Below are 15,915 nucleotides of genomic sequence, written 5' to 3' on the forward strand. Positions count from 1 at the left end.
AACTTGTGATAAAAACAAAAAAATAGTAATGTTTTCTTTCCTTTCTTTTATTAAACTTTTTCTCTATCCCTTTCAATCATTTTTTGCCTTCACTAGTCATTCCTACCAAGTCCAAGTTGTTTGACACTGACTACTAACTACCTCCTTTTTCCTTTATCTCTTCATCAATACAATGATAATGAATTGAGCATGATTTTCTATTAAATACCCTGCCTTTTACATATACATCAAGCAAATGAATGGGACCAACCATTTATAAGTTAAACGACATCAGGAAATGAACAATATTCCATACATCAATGAATTTATTCAAAGATTAAAAAGCATCTTGAAAATTAAAGTCTATCGATTTCATTAGGATTATATCTAATATTACTCATAAATATTATAATTTGATATGAATCATGTCTCTTAACCAAGACAAGGAAGTGACTGTAAAAATGTAGCACAACTGTTTAGCCAAGTATGGAGTTACTTTTCCTAAAGACCCCTCCTTTTATATTTGTTGTACACACATCCTCAAATATATTGAATGTGTTTACTTAGAAAACAAGCCTAATGCATCTTAAACATCATGTGTAGATAAAATCCTATCTATGTTATCGATGCAGAAGACTTCAACATCAGTTAGCATAAAAATAAAAATAAAAAAAAGCATAGTTGAATATTAGGAAAACCCATTGTGTATCATTGTCCTATTTGAACCACTTGATTTATCACCTAAAAATGAAAAGAAAAGAAATCTACCAGGCAAAGGAACCGAGCACGAATATCGTTTCTACAAATTGGAAGAGATTTGATTGGGGGGTGGGGAGGATGGCACTTAGGTATAATAACAACAAAGTGGGCCACGAACAGGCTGATCTGCTGACAACGGCTTGTCTCTCCCACTCCAAAGTCGGTCCCAAAGGACAAGAGCCATGTGGGGAAAATAGGCGGAAGCTTCCCTGTCTTGGCCATGTCTTTTGCTTACTTATCTTGAGCGAGTGGCTTTCGTACCCTATCGCTTTTTCACTGCATTAAAATGTAATACCGACACTTACTGGCCTTCTTAAATCTTTTCCTAGATTACATTTTTCAAACACCAAAATAAAACCCCCCCCCCCCCCCCCCTTCTCTCTCTTTTCTAGTGATGTGATGGTCATTACACAAATAGGCCAGTCATAAATTGTACGTTTGGGCTCTCTGTATGAAGTGTGAACCAGCTGCGTTTTATAAAAGGATTTAGCTTTGTGATATAGGAGTTGTGGACAAGTTGAGGCGTTGGGGATCTGAATTTCCGTGGGTCAAGAATGGGGAGCACAGATGAAAGAGTGGTTGCCGTGATCATGGTCGGTGGACCCACTAAAGGTATGATCTTGTTTCATGATATCTGGAATTGGAATGAGAAAATTGCCACTCATTTGTTATTCTCCCTGAATTTGTCTCTTGGAAATTGTTTAATCTTGATGTTAAAACTTGGGTGTAGGATTAAATTATCAGACCCCTTTTCTTATTTTCATTAAATTTTACTGAAATTGCTAAAAACTGCTGTGGTTCCCATGGAAACTTTTGAATTTTTAAGTCGAGTGATGAAACCTCTCTGGCATTTTGTTTTAGTTTTGAAAGCAGTATTTCCGATACAATGGTCAACCCGTGAAACCGTGACATTGTCACATTCTTTAAATGTTATTAGTAGTTTTCGAAATTGGTTTGATTATTATAGTGAATTCTGACTTTGGTTCTTGAATGAGAATCATAACACCTCTGGCTTTGGTTGCTAATTTTGAATTTTGCAGGTACTAGATTCCGACCACTCTCATTGAACATTCCAAAGCCGCTATTTCCTTTGGCTGGACAACCAATGGTTCATCATCCAATTTCTGCTTGTAAAAAGGTATATTCTTTAAATAAAAAAAAAAAAAAAACTTATAATGTGAATCTGTATATGTTTAGCTTCTATCTTTTGAGTATGCTGAGTATCAAGTGTTCTCCTTCCATTACAGATTCCGAACTTAGCTCAGATCTTTCTTATTGGTTTCTATGATGAGCGTGAATTCGCGTTATATGTCTCCTCTATCTCTAATGAGCTCAGAGTCCCTGTTAGGTATCTTTTTGTCTTGATTATCAACTAAATTATGAGCAAGTTTCTCTAAATTATTGTCTGGATCTGAATTTTCGATGTTGCTGTTTATTTTTGTTGATGCTGGTATCAGATACTTGAGGGAAGACAAGCCACATGGATCAGCTGGTGGGCTTTATAACTTCAGAGACCTTATCATGGAAGACAGCCCTGTATTTGTCTTTACCTTTGGCTTTGTCTCTGGTTGATAATTACAAACTTTTGCATTTAAAAAAAATAAAAAAATTGTTTGATTGAAGATATTCTGTCTCTCTATACCTTGACATGATGTGTATTCACATTGTGTTGATATTGATGCTTGAATTGTGTTTGGCAGTCACATATTTTCTTGCTCAATTGCGATGTTTGCTGCAGTTTTCCACTGCCAGAAATGCTTGGTAATTATTTTCTTCTTGCTGATAGATGATGGTATCTTTTCTTTTTGTAACAATCTTACCATTTGATGGTTCCTTTGTTCTTTCTTAATGTCTTGTATGGAAAATTTGTTGTGTAGCACCAGCTTCGACATTTTCTGGTGGTTAGGGGTCGATTTTCCTTGGCTTGCAGAATAATTTGATCACTTATTTTGCCTTCTATATTTGCAGAGTCTCACAGAAGATATGGTGGTATGGGAACTATTCTAGTAATAAAAGTAGGTTAACACGCCTACAAACAAAATTCTGCAAGAGCTTCTTTATGTAATGTTATCGTTTATGTATTCTTCTTTCTTTGCGCAGGTTTCTGCTGAGTCAGCAAACCAGTTTGGAGAGTTGGTAGCTGATCCAGCCACCAATGAACTGTTGCATTACACAGAGAAACCTGAAACCTTTGTATGTAAATTATAAATCATTCTCCTTAACATGTTCTTTAGCATTTGGTATTGCCTTGTTCCATTAACTGACTTTTGAAGTTCTTTCCTTCTCCTGGTGGTCTTTTTATTCTGATGAAATATAGGTAAGTGACCGAATCAATTGTGGTGTCTACATATTTACCCCAGATATTTTCACTGCCATCCAGGGGGTTTCCACTCAGCGGAAAGACAGAGGTTGGTGATCCAGGTCTTTGATTAAATTGTCATGCCTCACTGTGGGCTTAACTTAGGAGTTCTTGAAATAGCTTGATTTATATTCAAGTTATGGTTAAAACTCAAGATGGATACTTATCTTGAATTTGCTCCTCGGTTATTTGTTTTGGCTTTTCAAAATGTAATAAACTTGGCCTGGTGATAAAATGAAACTAATTTTTTCATCTGACTTACCATGTTATGTATGCATGAGCATTGATATTCATCATGCTGGAATCTGAATTCTTTTTTGCTCATTTGCAGCAAACCTGAGACGTTTATCCAGCTTCGACGCCATCGATTCAGCAACAAGGTTTTACCTTTTTACTGGGTTCCAAATTTCTGTAGGTGTTTTCTTGATTCTCAAGCAATGAAGTAGTGATAGCATATATACAGTTCAATAGGACTAGAACATAAAAATAACCTGTTCATTCTATTTAAACTGAGCAAAATGCCTACAGTATGTCCGTCTGGCAGTTGTGGTGGATTTGCTGCTTTATGATGATGAAGCATAGCATAAGAGGCCCATTATGGATTTCAATTTATCATGAGTCAGTTTGATTGTAAAAGAGTTTGAGGTTAGTTAACAAATATATAGGAATATTGGCCCTGATGAGAGAGAGAGAGAGAGAGAGAGTGGTGTGTAGTTCAGATAAATGCAATCAAGGTCATAATGAAATATTCCTCTCATTAACTTGGAAAGATATAAAATAAGAAAAAGAAAGAAAGAAAAGAGTCAGTTGTTTGAGTAGTTCAAACTATGTGAGAATAATGAAAGAAAAGAAAGTGGGGCGTGGATATTCTACTTTGGTGTATATACATACATATTGAATTGTGGATATCAACCATTTTATCAGTTTTCAAATCTATTATCTGATCTGGACAAGTCCTTGACCTATTCTTGACAAATTAGTATCTGGTGATCCCCACAATACATGCTTCCAGGACCTTTCAGAATGATGAACTAACCAGAATTGTAACCATGCACAGAATTATTTATAAAACTTTCATTTCTAATATGGGAAGGTGATTGAAAATGCCATATTGGTTTGAGTAAATTTAAATATTTGCTTGGGTAGGATTGAAAGTCATCTATGATATGATTTTATGCATGACAAAGGATGGTTGTTATATACATATTGTGGAGTTGGGCATATGTATGGTGTGGGTTTTGCCAGCATGGGTTTGTTGGGTTCAAGTTGTAACTCGTGGCATACTTTTTTATACACATATCGTTATTTCCACCTGTTAATTATAAAGTTTAATTTAACAAGTACAACTATGTCACTGCTGCTTAACCTTGGATTATTATTGATTTCTCTCCATTTCCTGGTCCTGACACAAGTGGTCCTTCAGCAGGAACCTTCCCGCAGATTTTGTAAGATTGGATCAAGATATTCTATCACCTCTTGCTGGGAAGAAGCAGTTCTATACATACGAGTCCATGGACTTCTGGGAACAGATCAAAACTCCTGGGTAAGCATAGCACCAGGGTGTTGAAGGCTGTAGGATGTCCTTGGAAAATAATCATTAACTTAGCCCTTTCAATCAGGACCATTGTGTGAATTTTTGGGTTGATTATTGCAGGATGTCCTTGAAATGTTCTGCACTGTATCTTGCACAATTCCGGTTCACCTCCCCCCATCTTTTGGCTAGTGGGGATGGCACGAAGAGTGCTGCCATTTCTGGGGATGTTTATATTCATCCATCAGCAAAAGTGCATCCAACTGCTAAGGTGATCATTCCATTATCAGACTATGCACTCTGGATAGAGTGTTACCAATCTATGAACATTTTTTAAATTGTACAACCGCATTATTGATCTGTAGTTCTAATACTACTAGAAAGGGGAAATTTAGCTGTGATTCCATTGAAGCTTTTTGATGTTTCACCGTGTTCATTGTGTGTGTGTGTGTGAGAGAGAGAGAGAGAGAGAGTAGGTAATGTGCATGAGTTGCAAGTTTGCATGCCATAGAATGCTATCCAACTTAACCTGGAAACATATACTACCTTGTCCTCAAGTCATCGAGTATAGAAGTGGTTTTGCTTATTTCCATCTAGTTGGACTGACTACAAAATTCTTGTATTTGTAACTATGTACTTTTCTGCTGTTGTGGAACAGATTGGTCCCAATGTCTCAATATCTGCAAATGCTCGTATAGGAGCTGGCGCAAGGCTCATCAGTTGTATCATCCTTGATGATGTTGAAATTAAGGTACATAACCTAGTCAAAGGGTATGAAGTGCATGCATAATGCATAAGTCTATCTTAGATTCTTAAGTGTGACATTTGCACTTGTGGTTTTTCAGGAAAATGCAGTTGTTATTCATGCTATTGTTGGATGGAAGTCCTCTATTGGGAGATGGTCCCGTGTCCAGGTAAGTTCATAACTTCGCATTTTGTTTTCTTCTAATATGATACAATTGTTCATCAAAAGATTATGGTTTCCTTATTGTCTAATCCTTGAGCCGTGAGTTCTTTCTGGAGGATTTGATTTTTTCCCTAGAATGTTGTTCAAAGTGTGCATTAAGCACTATAGTTGAGTTTGGAACCACAGTAAATATGGTTCCATCTCAGCACAAAAGGGGTCCAATAATTGAAGGGACCATGGCACATACGATGTCATCCATCACAGAAATAGTTCAGTAATTAATACCTTTTAGTTCTTCTGCCAGCATCAGGAAAGGATTGACCTTTATTCTGGTGGATCCTATGGCTATTCCTTTTTCATAGTTTGATTCGAATATGCAGACCATCTAATAGCTTCCTCTTCGTAAAAGAGAAAAATGGATCTTTAAATAGAGAAGTGAAAATCAATAGTCAATACGTTTAACCAACCAATGTGTAGCTGGGCTATTGCTTTTTTCAGCTGCTTCCGAGCTCCAGTAATATCGCTGCTGTGATGAAAGTGGGGCATTTTTTGCAATATCACGTTGCATAACAGGACTTCAGTTCCGACTCCCATGTCACAATCGTATCTCTGATTAAGCATCATAGTTGGAAGACAACATATTCTTGTTACTTGCACGAGACTTGTCGAGTTCATTTATTTTTGTGCTGCCTTTTCATTTGTGCATCTCTCTCTCTCTCTCTTGTAATTGATTAAGTCTGTCAATTGATTTCAGGCCAGCGGAGACTACAACGCAAAACTTGGGGTTACAATACTTGGTACTGTTATGCATTCTCCCTGTATTTCTATACAAGAAAATCAAGATCACACGTTGCACCATCTGACGTTCACTATTTTGTAATGCAGGTGAATCTGTGTCTGTTGAAGATGAAGTGGTGGTGGTTAACAGCATTGTTCTACCAAACAAGACTCTCAATGTCAGTGTTCAAGAGGAAATAATTCTATGATAAAGCAAGCCGAGTTCTCAAACCTATTGCTAAAGCTTTCTCACTAGTGTTATTTCAATCCTCATTTCTGGATTTCTAGTACGGAAGCCAACATTAAATAATTTATTTTCCTTTTGTAAATTGGCATTTCTCTAATAAGAATGAGTTCCTTTGTTTGGCTGCTTCATTAATCATTATTTCTGTTCTGTCAAAAAAGGCGCATATGAATCGTTCATGCAAAACGGGTGAGTTATTTTATCACCACACTTTCATCTCATTTTATCACTACATTCTCGTCGTGCTTCTATTCAATGGATTGATGGATAACGACACGTCAACATGACATTATAGAATAGAAGCACGACGAGAATGTAGTGTATAACATTTTTTTTTTATATAGAAGAATCAAAATAAAAGACTGTAGTGATGTTACTCAATCCCTATGGTTTGCAGCCTTTCCACGCAGCCAGGAGTGGGTGGGCAGAATTCTATGAGATGGTGTCAACTATCCAAACAATCGCAGTTTAAGATAAGCAAAACTGAACACATAGTTTGTGTCCAGTGTCAAGTGTTAACAATATCATTTGGTCATATCAGTCATAAGGGACGCCATTTACATTTTCAAATACCTCTCAGGCTTAGGGTGGCTATAGGTGTTGGGAACTTCTAAAATTTATCGAGTAGGAATGAAAACTATTTTAAAGGAGTTTTTAGTAGAGTTTAAAGATCTATCGAGAATATGTTTAGATAGGAAAAAAAAAACATTCAAGAAGAGTTCCTATGAAGGGTGTTATCCCCCCTCCGCTTAGGCTATAATGATGAGATTGGTTTCTCCATATTTCAAGTATGGAGTTTTATTATTTGATTACTGCAAACTCTGTCGTAGATAGAGTTGTGTTATCTCTTAAACTTCGGTCTTTAGAAATTTACCAGACTAGACTATGTCAATCACGAAAATATACTGAGAAACTACTAACGTTTATAATTAACTTGTTGTTTAAGTCAACTTTATATGTCCTCCTTTAATGAATGGAATGAAATCCGTTGTTATAAAATAATAATAATAAAAAAAAAATCTAGTAAATAGTAATAGCTGCCACCACAAAATGGGCAACCTTGCCACTAAAGCCCCATTTAGATAGAGATAAAATAAGATAATTTTAAATGAAAATTGAATAAAAAATTATTTTTTAATATTATTATTATTTTACAATTTAAAAAAAATTAATTATTTATTATATTTTATGTAAAAATTTAAAAAAATTGTAATAATAAAATAAAATAAAACTATTTTTATATTCAAACAAAACTTAAAAAGGTATCACACATCGAGTCATTCCTTTGATGGATATATATATATATATATATTAATGTTTATTTGGGAGAAGTTTTTTAAATTTAGTTATGTTTTAAAATCTCTCAGGTTATCCTCTCATTATTTTCTAAAAAAAAAATCGTAATGCCCAGAATCATCCCAAAGTGACTAGCCTTACTTCTTGCAAGGAGATCAACTTTCATTTCATACTCAATTATCTGGTGTCTCTTTCATAATCATCCATAGAAAAATAGAAATCAAATAAATTTTGTGATGCAAAGTGCTTGAGTTTCAAAAGGGCTCTGGCTGCAAGACTTGTGTTGGAAAGGAGATGCTAACGTTTTGGAAACATCCAGCTGCAATAGCCATTGGAGGCACTGTAAATTCAGGAGTACTCAAATCTCAAGGATTATCTAAACTCCTGGTACGAAGTGGAAAAACCTTCAGCTATCAACTCTTGACAGTTGACACCCACAAAAATCCCTCTTGACACCCACAAGCTCTTGGACTAAGTCGCTCAATCGTTCCAAAAACAATGATAAATATGTTATATGGAACATTAATCCAAGAGAGGCTAGGTATGCAACTTGTTCAGGGTGCTGAAAAATGGCACAAACTCAGTTCCAACGACTTCTTGAGTACAAGAGACTCTGATAGTAACAAACATACCAAGCCATGTTAATGGACAACCAAACCAAAGCGCACGGGAATAGAAAAAAAAATGTGTGAGACTATAAAGACCGTAAGGAATGAATATCTTCATGGGGGTGGCCGTTCTAACTTGTCGCATTGAGAACATGCATCCATAACGGAGTAAGCTCTTTCTTGTCAGATCACTAGAAAAAAGAATGCTATTTGATTGCTGAACCTTTTTCAGTGCTCGTTGGTGGGAAGAATCAGGAAATTTGTAAAGACTTTTTCCCGGAAACTTCAGAGTACCATGATTTCCACGCTTCCACGTAATGAGAGAAGAGGTCTTTCAAAGCTGCATTGTCAATACACCTTTGCATTACTCATTTTGCAGCATCAGACGAAAACAGAAATTGGCCTAGCAGAATGTAAAAGACAACTACATAAATGGCAAAGGACATCAAGGAGAACCCATTTCCTAAATATTGATACTTGAAAGATTAAAGCTTGTTAGCTTGATATGACAATATGAAGAGGACATATTGTATGATAAAACTCACTCTACCATGGATTTGCATATTTCCAATTAGCTTGTCACTGACCATATTTATATGGATGGAAGATTTTTTTAGTGAAATATAGATGGCAGATTGATCAAGGCTTCTTAAAACACATCAATGAGAGCAAAAAGATCATGCAGAATAACACTGGTGAGAGAATGCCACCTCTAGAGATTTAATAACTGCTACACAACCTTATCACTTGGTACCCTAGGTGAACCTAGATCATTGACAACCCACATCACTTGTGGGATCTCTGATGGAGAGTCAATAATGAAGCCTCTAAGCCCAAGAGAGATGCCTTTCCTTGACCTACAAAAGAGCATGAAATGATACCTTCGTTTTGATACTGAGGACGATATGTAGAGGCAAGATTCTCCCAATCATGAACTCGCTTTACATTGTTGCTCTCATGAACACCAACTTTGGCCACACTGGTGGGAGCAAAGGGACCAAATTGGTAGCTTTTTGAACTCTGTCTCGAGTCATGTTCCAAATTCCTTCTATCAACCTCATCTCCCAAATTGCCATATTTTATTTGATTCTGTGCCTTCGGATCCCCTTTTGAATTTCCATCAAATAATGAGTCAACTTTGTTCCTCTTAAAACTGATGTTTGTGACATCACTTCCAAACATTCGTTTCCTAGAATCATTCGGAACAGAAACATTGTCATTTTTGCCTCTGCATCCTAACCACCTGAATGCTGGCTTCCTAGTGTCTGACGTATGGGTCTGCACGTCATTCAAGAAACGCTTGAGATAAGCAAATGATGTAATTGTATCAGACATCGTCTTAGTAGAATCGTAGAGAACAAAAAAGATCAAGTTTAAACAGGCCTCGCACTTCTGCACTACCGTTTTACCTTCTCAATTAGTTTCATTGAAGACAACACATTTGCAATATCGTACAGGCGTCTAACTTTTGCTGCAAAATTTCAATGCCAACTAGATTTTAGATTCTTTTTCAGGTTCATTGCAGTTAGTAGATAAGAATAAAGAAAGCAAATAGCATTTATTACTTCTCATTAACGAAGAATTGTGGCCATCCCCAAGCAGTAACCTCGCAGCATCATCAAGGGAGATCAAATCTGCCTGGAAATTATTAAGAAAAAAATCAAACCAATGACTAACTAGAGAGGAAATCAACGACAAAATTAAACAACAAGAGAGATAATGTTCCCACTAACATTAGAGCAGACAAAGAGCTTGACAAAATTCTGGGTAAGAAGTGCCAGAGATTTTTCCCTCCGATTATCTGTGAAGAATCATACAAAGCACATTCAAAATTCTACTCCAATTTTATTTTAGTTTTTATACTATTGTTTCTTAATAAAGATTGATTTGCAACACGGGTTTATAGTATAACATTCAATTTCTATTCCCAAGAAGATAAATCTACAAAATCATCGAAGATGTGAAGGACGACTTATAAGATCGCATCGAGTCATCAAGTTCACAAATGTCCACCTAAATTGCTGCTTAACATGAACTCTGACCCATCAAAGCAATAAAGTTTCATTGAGATTCACAAATATTTTCATCAATAGTAGTATCTAAGCCAAAAAATATAAAAATAAAAAATAAACGGAATACCTTTTGTCAAGGATTTAACAGAACTAGTGTTGGGCTTGTCATTCTGACTTCCGGTACTAGGATTAGAGTACATGTCCTCCTCATCCTCGTCATCCGAAACCTGCCCCGATTAAAAAAATTATCTCTATCAAAATGCTAAAAAAAGGAATAAAATACGGAAAACTTCATAAAACTCTGAACTTTGACCTACTTTTGCGCAGTCGTTGCCGTCAATGGCATTGATATTCTCACTCAAACCTTCTTCCTGTGACAGCACTAGAACGCAATATTAGAGATATGTTCCAAATATACATTTCAACCATATCTTTGACCTACTAAAACGAATAGAAAATATTTAAAAAATCATAAAAAAATTTAAAAAAAAAAAAAAAAGAAGAAGAAGAAGAAAACTCGCAATCATAAATTAAAGATAAAAATCACCTTAAGCTCAGCCAAAGCCTTAGGGATTGCCGCAAATCCTTTCCAGTTGTATTGGTTCTTCGCTTTTCTTGCAAGGACCTAAAAAATAAAGTCAAACACCCATTCAAGCTTAAGACTTTACACACGCACATTTATATTAAAAAAAATCCAAAATTTAAGATGGCCAAAGTTCAAAATCTCACCCCAACACTCTCCAAGACATTTACAATATCGTATATTCTTCGCCTCTCAACACCTGAAAATCCCAAATCTCATTAGATCCACAATATTCAAAACTCAGACAAATACATGAAAAGGTTAGAAATTGTACCTAGTCTCGAAGCAGCGTCGTCAAGCCCAATGGACCGGACGTCGTCTCGATCGTACAGGCTCAAGAAACTGGAAGATGCAAGTGAACGAAAATCAAAAGAAGAAAAAGAATATATATTTCAGGATGAAGAGAAAAAGTAGAGAGAAAGTACTTGGAGCAAAGGAGGCCGAGGGACTTCTGCTTTCTGCTATAGGCGTGGTGCCTCGTCGAGGGCTCAGCTAGAGTAGATGACGAAGGCAAGGCCATTGACCGTGTGAATCCTAGGGGGAGAGTGGCCGAACCAAGTGTCGCAAACCTCAGGGTTGAGAATTGGAGGGAAGTGAAGCGAAGGTACGAGAGAAGAGAGCGAGAGGTGGAGGCTGAGGAGAAGTGAGAGGACCGTTAAGAAAGGGGGAGAAAGAAGGGGGGAGGGTTAGGGGAATGGCGGGGTCGGCATTTTGAAATTGAGGAGTGCTTGGACTTTGGACTTTGGTTTGGATCCAAATCTGTATTTGGTTTCGAATAAGCGGGAATTTGAAATTCTCGGTTTATACCGACGCGCCTCCGAATCCGCCGTCCACGTGCGAGTGGTCTCCCGAATTTGAAATAACACCAGCGCCTTGCTGGGCTGGGCCACACTCTTAACACTCTGGAATATTATTTTAAGGCCCGGTTTGGATATACAGATGAGATAAGATATTTTAAATAATAATAAGATTTTTTTAGTTAAAATAAGATGAGATAGTTTATAATAAAGTATATATTTGGATAGTAAGATAAGATGAGATAATTTTTATTTTTTAGAATTTGATAAAGGAAAATGCTGAAACCACAACATCGTTTGTTTTCAGAAAACATTTTATCGCATCTCATCTAATCATTACAACTCTTTCAACTTTCAATACAAAATAAAATAAACAATTTAACTTTTTCAAATTTTAAAATAAAAATAATATTAAAAAATATATTCTAATAATATTTTATTCAACTTTTTAACTTTTATCTCAACTCATCTCATCTCATCTTAAAAATAAACGAGGCAGTATTCCCAACTAGGATCCGGACTGATTTTTTTTTTTTTTTACTTAATGATTAAGTACGTGTTTTTTATTAATGTTATGAAATTTTTTTAAAAAAATGCATGAAAAAGAGCAAAAAAAAAAAAAAATACACTGGGCAGGATCTCCCATGTGTGGGTGTAGAAGCACTCTTTGATAAAGGGGTGAGTCCCACTAATGATTGAATAATAATTATGAATATATTAATAAAAATTCATATTTATGAGTAATTAAAAAATCTATCATAAATAAATTTAAATCTCAAAATATATTGAGAGATTGTTGGCCAAAATTTATAATTTCTCTTTTTTAAAAGAGATTTTTATCTATTTATTTTTCTATATATAAGAAATTCGTCATTTTTATTATAATTATAAATTATAATAATTTTGATTATTGTAATAAATAATTATATGAATTATGTTGTATATTTGTTTTAAATAATTGATTAATTTCAAATTTTCTAATAAAACCCCAAAATGCACTTCTATTCAATATTCACAAAATTATCAAATTCTTTATGAAAATATATTATTCTAATAATGACTTATTGGTTATTCTATTTTAATCACAAATGAATTTTTTTACTGTGTGTGATTGTTTTTACTGTTTATGTCAAAAAGTAATGATATGAGTTTGAAAACTTAGAGATAAAATAGAGATGTAAAATTAACTATTTGAATAGATAAAACTATATCATCCATATAGACTAGATTCTCATCTCATCTGGCAAATAGTATGTCTTTGAGATAAGAAAAACTTCAAATTAGAGGTTATGGTGTAAATTATAAGATTACACTATCCAATGAAAAGAGAACACATAAGAAATTCATTTTATTTAGCGTGGGTGTGACTGTAGAATATTACCCTCTGTTCTATCTCATTATTCACAATCCTCTATTTGTCCACTCGTTTTCTTCCTTTCTCTAGGGTTTCCTTTTCCTTTTGGTCTCTCTCTCTCTCTCTCTATTACTCTCATCTCGTGGATCTTTCTCCCAGTAGCCCATCTGGTCTTCGTCTCTCTCCAGTGCAAGAAATCGATTTTTCTTCCCATCTCCCTAACCTCTATAAGTGGTTTAATTTCATAATGCACTACATTATTTTTAAAAAATTAAAAGGGCATCTTGTTGAATTTTTGCATAAGCTCACTACATCAAACCTAAGTAGAGGTTCTTGCTCTTGCAAGTTGCTACTTCCAATGCCTTTATAGTTTCACACCATGCAAATAAGTATTTGTTTCTTTTCCTTATTTATTGTCTTTTATTTGGCCAACAATTAATTTATTAATTTTGACAAGAAGTATGTGATAATTCGATTCTTATAAACACGGGAACTGGTTATTATCGAGAGAGGGAGGAGAAACACAGGAATCGGGAGAAGGGGAGGGCAGAAACACAACTAATTATAATTTTTCTAGAACCAATTCTATTTTACATTTCTTAAAATTCATAAATGTTAAATTATGATTGGACGATGTAAAATTCTATTTTTCACCTAATCCGACGCCCAGGCGCTCCTTCCAAATATGTCCATCAAATATACCCACTCATATATATATATATATTAATTATATATTAATTATTAAAACAGTGACTATTAGTAAATTTATATTTTTTATTTTTTCTTAATGATTAAGGCTGTTTAAAAAATGTTTTAAAAAAAAGTTATTTGCATTGGTGTGCACCCTAGCATTGTCCAAAATATATATACTTTTAAATAATCATTCTATTTGGATGCCACACTACACACCACTACTATTTTAGTTTTTTTTTTTTTTTAATTCTTGTTAAACTAATTGAGCTATTCTACTCATCATCCCTTAAAGGTGGGCTCTGACTCCAACAGAGTCAGAAAGCCAAACTTAGAACTCCAACTCCAACAAAAATCAGAATCGAAGTTGGTATTCGACTCTGACTCCAAAATCGGAATTTTCAGAGTCGGAGTCAAAGCGTTAGAGCAACACATGGGAGAGAGAGAGAGAGAGAGAGAGAGAGATTGGGGGGGGGGGGACTCGGTCGACAGCCGCCGTCGAATGGTGGTTGTGTCGTTGTGGTATAATCAATGCTATTGAAGCCACCATGATGATATAGAGTCTGTAAATTCTAGTGCATTTCACAAAAGTATAAAAGGAAATGGGTAGAGACATGATGTTGAAGAAGAGCTCGGATACTGATGAATGATGATATAAAACCTTCTTGCGTGTTGGAGTAGTTGAAGAGGGAAGTCTAGTTTTTTCTCCCTTTTATATTTCGAGCCAGAGGGAAGTCTTTATGCCGTTGGTGATTTCGAATCTCTTCTAATATCAGAGGAAAGTCTTTCAACTGGCACAATTCCTTTCAATGTTAGGAAAATGAGACAACTTGTTACTTACAAACCCTTTGCAATTTGCATCAGCTGGCTTGTACCTAAAATTAAAAAAAAAAATGAAAAACGGCGGTGATTTCAACCAAATAAGTGAAAGCATGTAAAAAGTAAACTTGATAAAGTTGGTTCGGGAGAAAGACACTTTAGGCCCGATTTGGATTCAAGAATCACTCCAACTCATCTCATAACATCTCATCATTATAATTTTCTCAAATTTTCATACAAAATATAATAAAAAATTTAATTTTTTCAAATCTCAAAACAATAATAATATAAAAAAATAATATTCTAACAATATTTTATTGAACTTTCATCTAAAATCATCTCATCTCATCTCATTATCCAAACCTCACCTTAGTCTTTACACTAGTTCAAATAAAAAAATAAAATAAGTTGGTTCAGACAGATAAAAACGAGTTAATAGGAAATGAGAGAATTGCTCTGAAATTTTTGGTCGAAGTTTGGAGCCTACACGGGCTTCGACTTGAACTCTGATTCTAACATTAAATTTCGGAGCGGCACCAACTCCAACTCCGAATTTTGACTACTCCGACTCCATTGGAGTCGGAGTCGGAGTCGGAGGCGGAGTGGGCGTCGGCCGGAGTCGGGTCAGTGGAGGATTTGCATAGCCCTATTATCCCTGCACCACATACTTGATAAGAGAAAAAAATAAAAAATAAAAGCATATGATATAGGGATGATGAGTATAATTATCAACTTTTAAAGTTCTAATCATTTTTAATTATATTTGTTAACGAAGTACACTTTAAATGATTTCATAATTTAGTCATTTAAATCAAAATCACTTAATATCTATCAAAAAACAGATGTTGTTGTATTATATATATTTTTGCCATATATTTAATACATATAAACATGAAAACTGCCACGTACAGTTGGTTTCGCGCACCTCGACTAACGTGGCGGAACTTGTTTTATTAAAAAAAAAATTTGAAAAACGCATTGAGAAGAAGACAACTGATGCAAACCCCTGAAATGCTCGGTTCCATTTTTCCCCCGCATTCAGCTTGGCTCATTATAGTGCGGTTGGGCTTCAGCTTCCATGGCAGGAAAAAGCTGAGAGTGGGTTGATTTGCCTAGGATTTTTAGTACCAGTACTACTCCTGCAAATCCATTAAGTTAAGGCTCCCATAAACCTTATTTCCTCTCCTTAGCTCACTTTCT

The 15,915-nt window shown here is 35.2% G+C and overlaps 2 protein-coding genes across 5 annotated transcripts; one reads left to right on the forward strand and one right to left on the reverse strand.

The window, feature by feature from the left end:
• Positions 1-818: 818 nt before the first annotated feature.
• LOC108999188 (mannose-1-phosphate guanyltransferase alpha-like) lies at positions 819-6,691 on the forward strand. 3 transcript variants are annotated; one of them, XM_018975998.2, is made up of 15 exons: positions 819-1,350; positions 1,779-1,876; positions 1,986-2,086; positions 2,196-2,274; positions 2,439-2,499; positions 2,707-2,753; positions 2,839-2,931; positions 3,056-3,146; positions 3,429-3,477; positions 4,524-4,640; positions 4,752-4,899; positions 5,287-5,379; positions 5,474-5,542; positions 6,290-6,332; positions 6,421-6,691. In XM_018975998.2, the coding sequence occupies exons 1-15, from the start codon at positions 1,293-1,295 to the stop codon at positions 6,519-6,521; spliced, it is 1,248 nt and encodes a 415-aa protein (XP_018831543.1). In that variant the 5' UTR covers positions 819-1,292; the 3' UTR covers positions 6,522-6,691. The 3 variants fall into 3 exon arrangements, with proteins under 3 accessions (XP_018831543.1, XP_018831541.1, XP_035543498.1); XM_018975996.2 differs by having other exon boundaries at positions 864-1,350; positions 4,521-4,640; XM_035687605.1 differs by lacking the exons at positions 6,290-6,332; positions 6,421-6,691 and adding an exon at positions 6,034-6,267 and having other exon boundaries at positions 869-1,350; positions 4,521-4,640.
• Positions 6,692-8,068: 1,377 nt separating this feature from the next.
• LOC108999189 (E2F transcription factor-like E2FE) lies at positions 8,069-11,770 on the reverse strand. 2 transcript variants are annotated; one of them, XM_018975999.2, is made up of 11 exons: positions 11,481-11,767; positions 11,330-11,397; positions 11,202-11,254; positions 11,020-11,097; positions 10,790-10,843; positions 10,600-10,699; positions 10,194-10,261; positions 10,026-10,098; positions 9,870-9,931; positions 9,342-9,738; positions 8,069-8,800 (listed from the first exon to the last, which is right to left on the reverse strand). In XM_018975999.2, the coding sequence occupies exons 1-11, from the start codon at positions 11,573-11,575 to the stop codon at positions 8,712-8,714; spliced, it is 1,137 nt and encodes a 378-aa protein (XP_018831544.1). In that variant the 5' UTR covers positions 11,576-11,767; the 3' UTR covers positions 8,069-8,711. The 2 variants fall into 2 exon arrangements, with proteins under 2 accessions (XP_018831544.1, XP_035542313.1); XM_035686420.1 differs by having other exon boundaries at positions 8,757-8,863; positions 11,481-11,770.
• Between the last annotated feature and the right edge of the window lie 4,145 nt (positions 11,771-15,915).

Source organism: Juglans regia, chromosome 2 (genome assembly GCF_001411555.2).
Source record: "Juglans regia cultivar Chandler chromosome 2, Walnut 2.0, whole genome shotgun sequence".
Taxonomy (NCBI): Eukaryota; Viridiplantae; Streptophyta; class Magnoliopsida; order Fagales; family Juglandaceae; genus Juglans; species Juglans regia.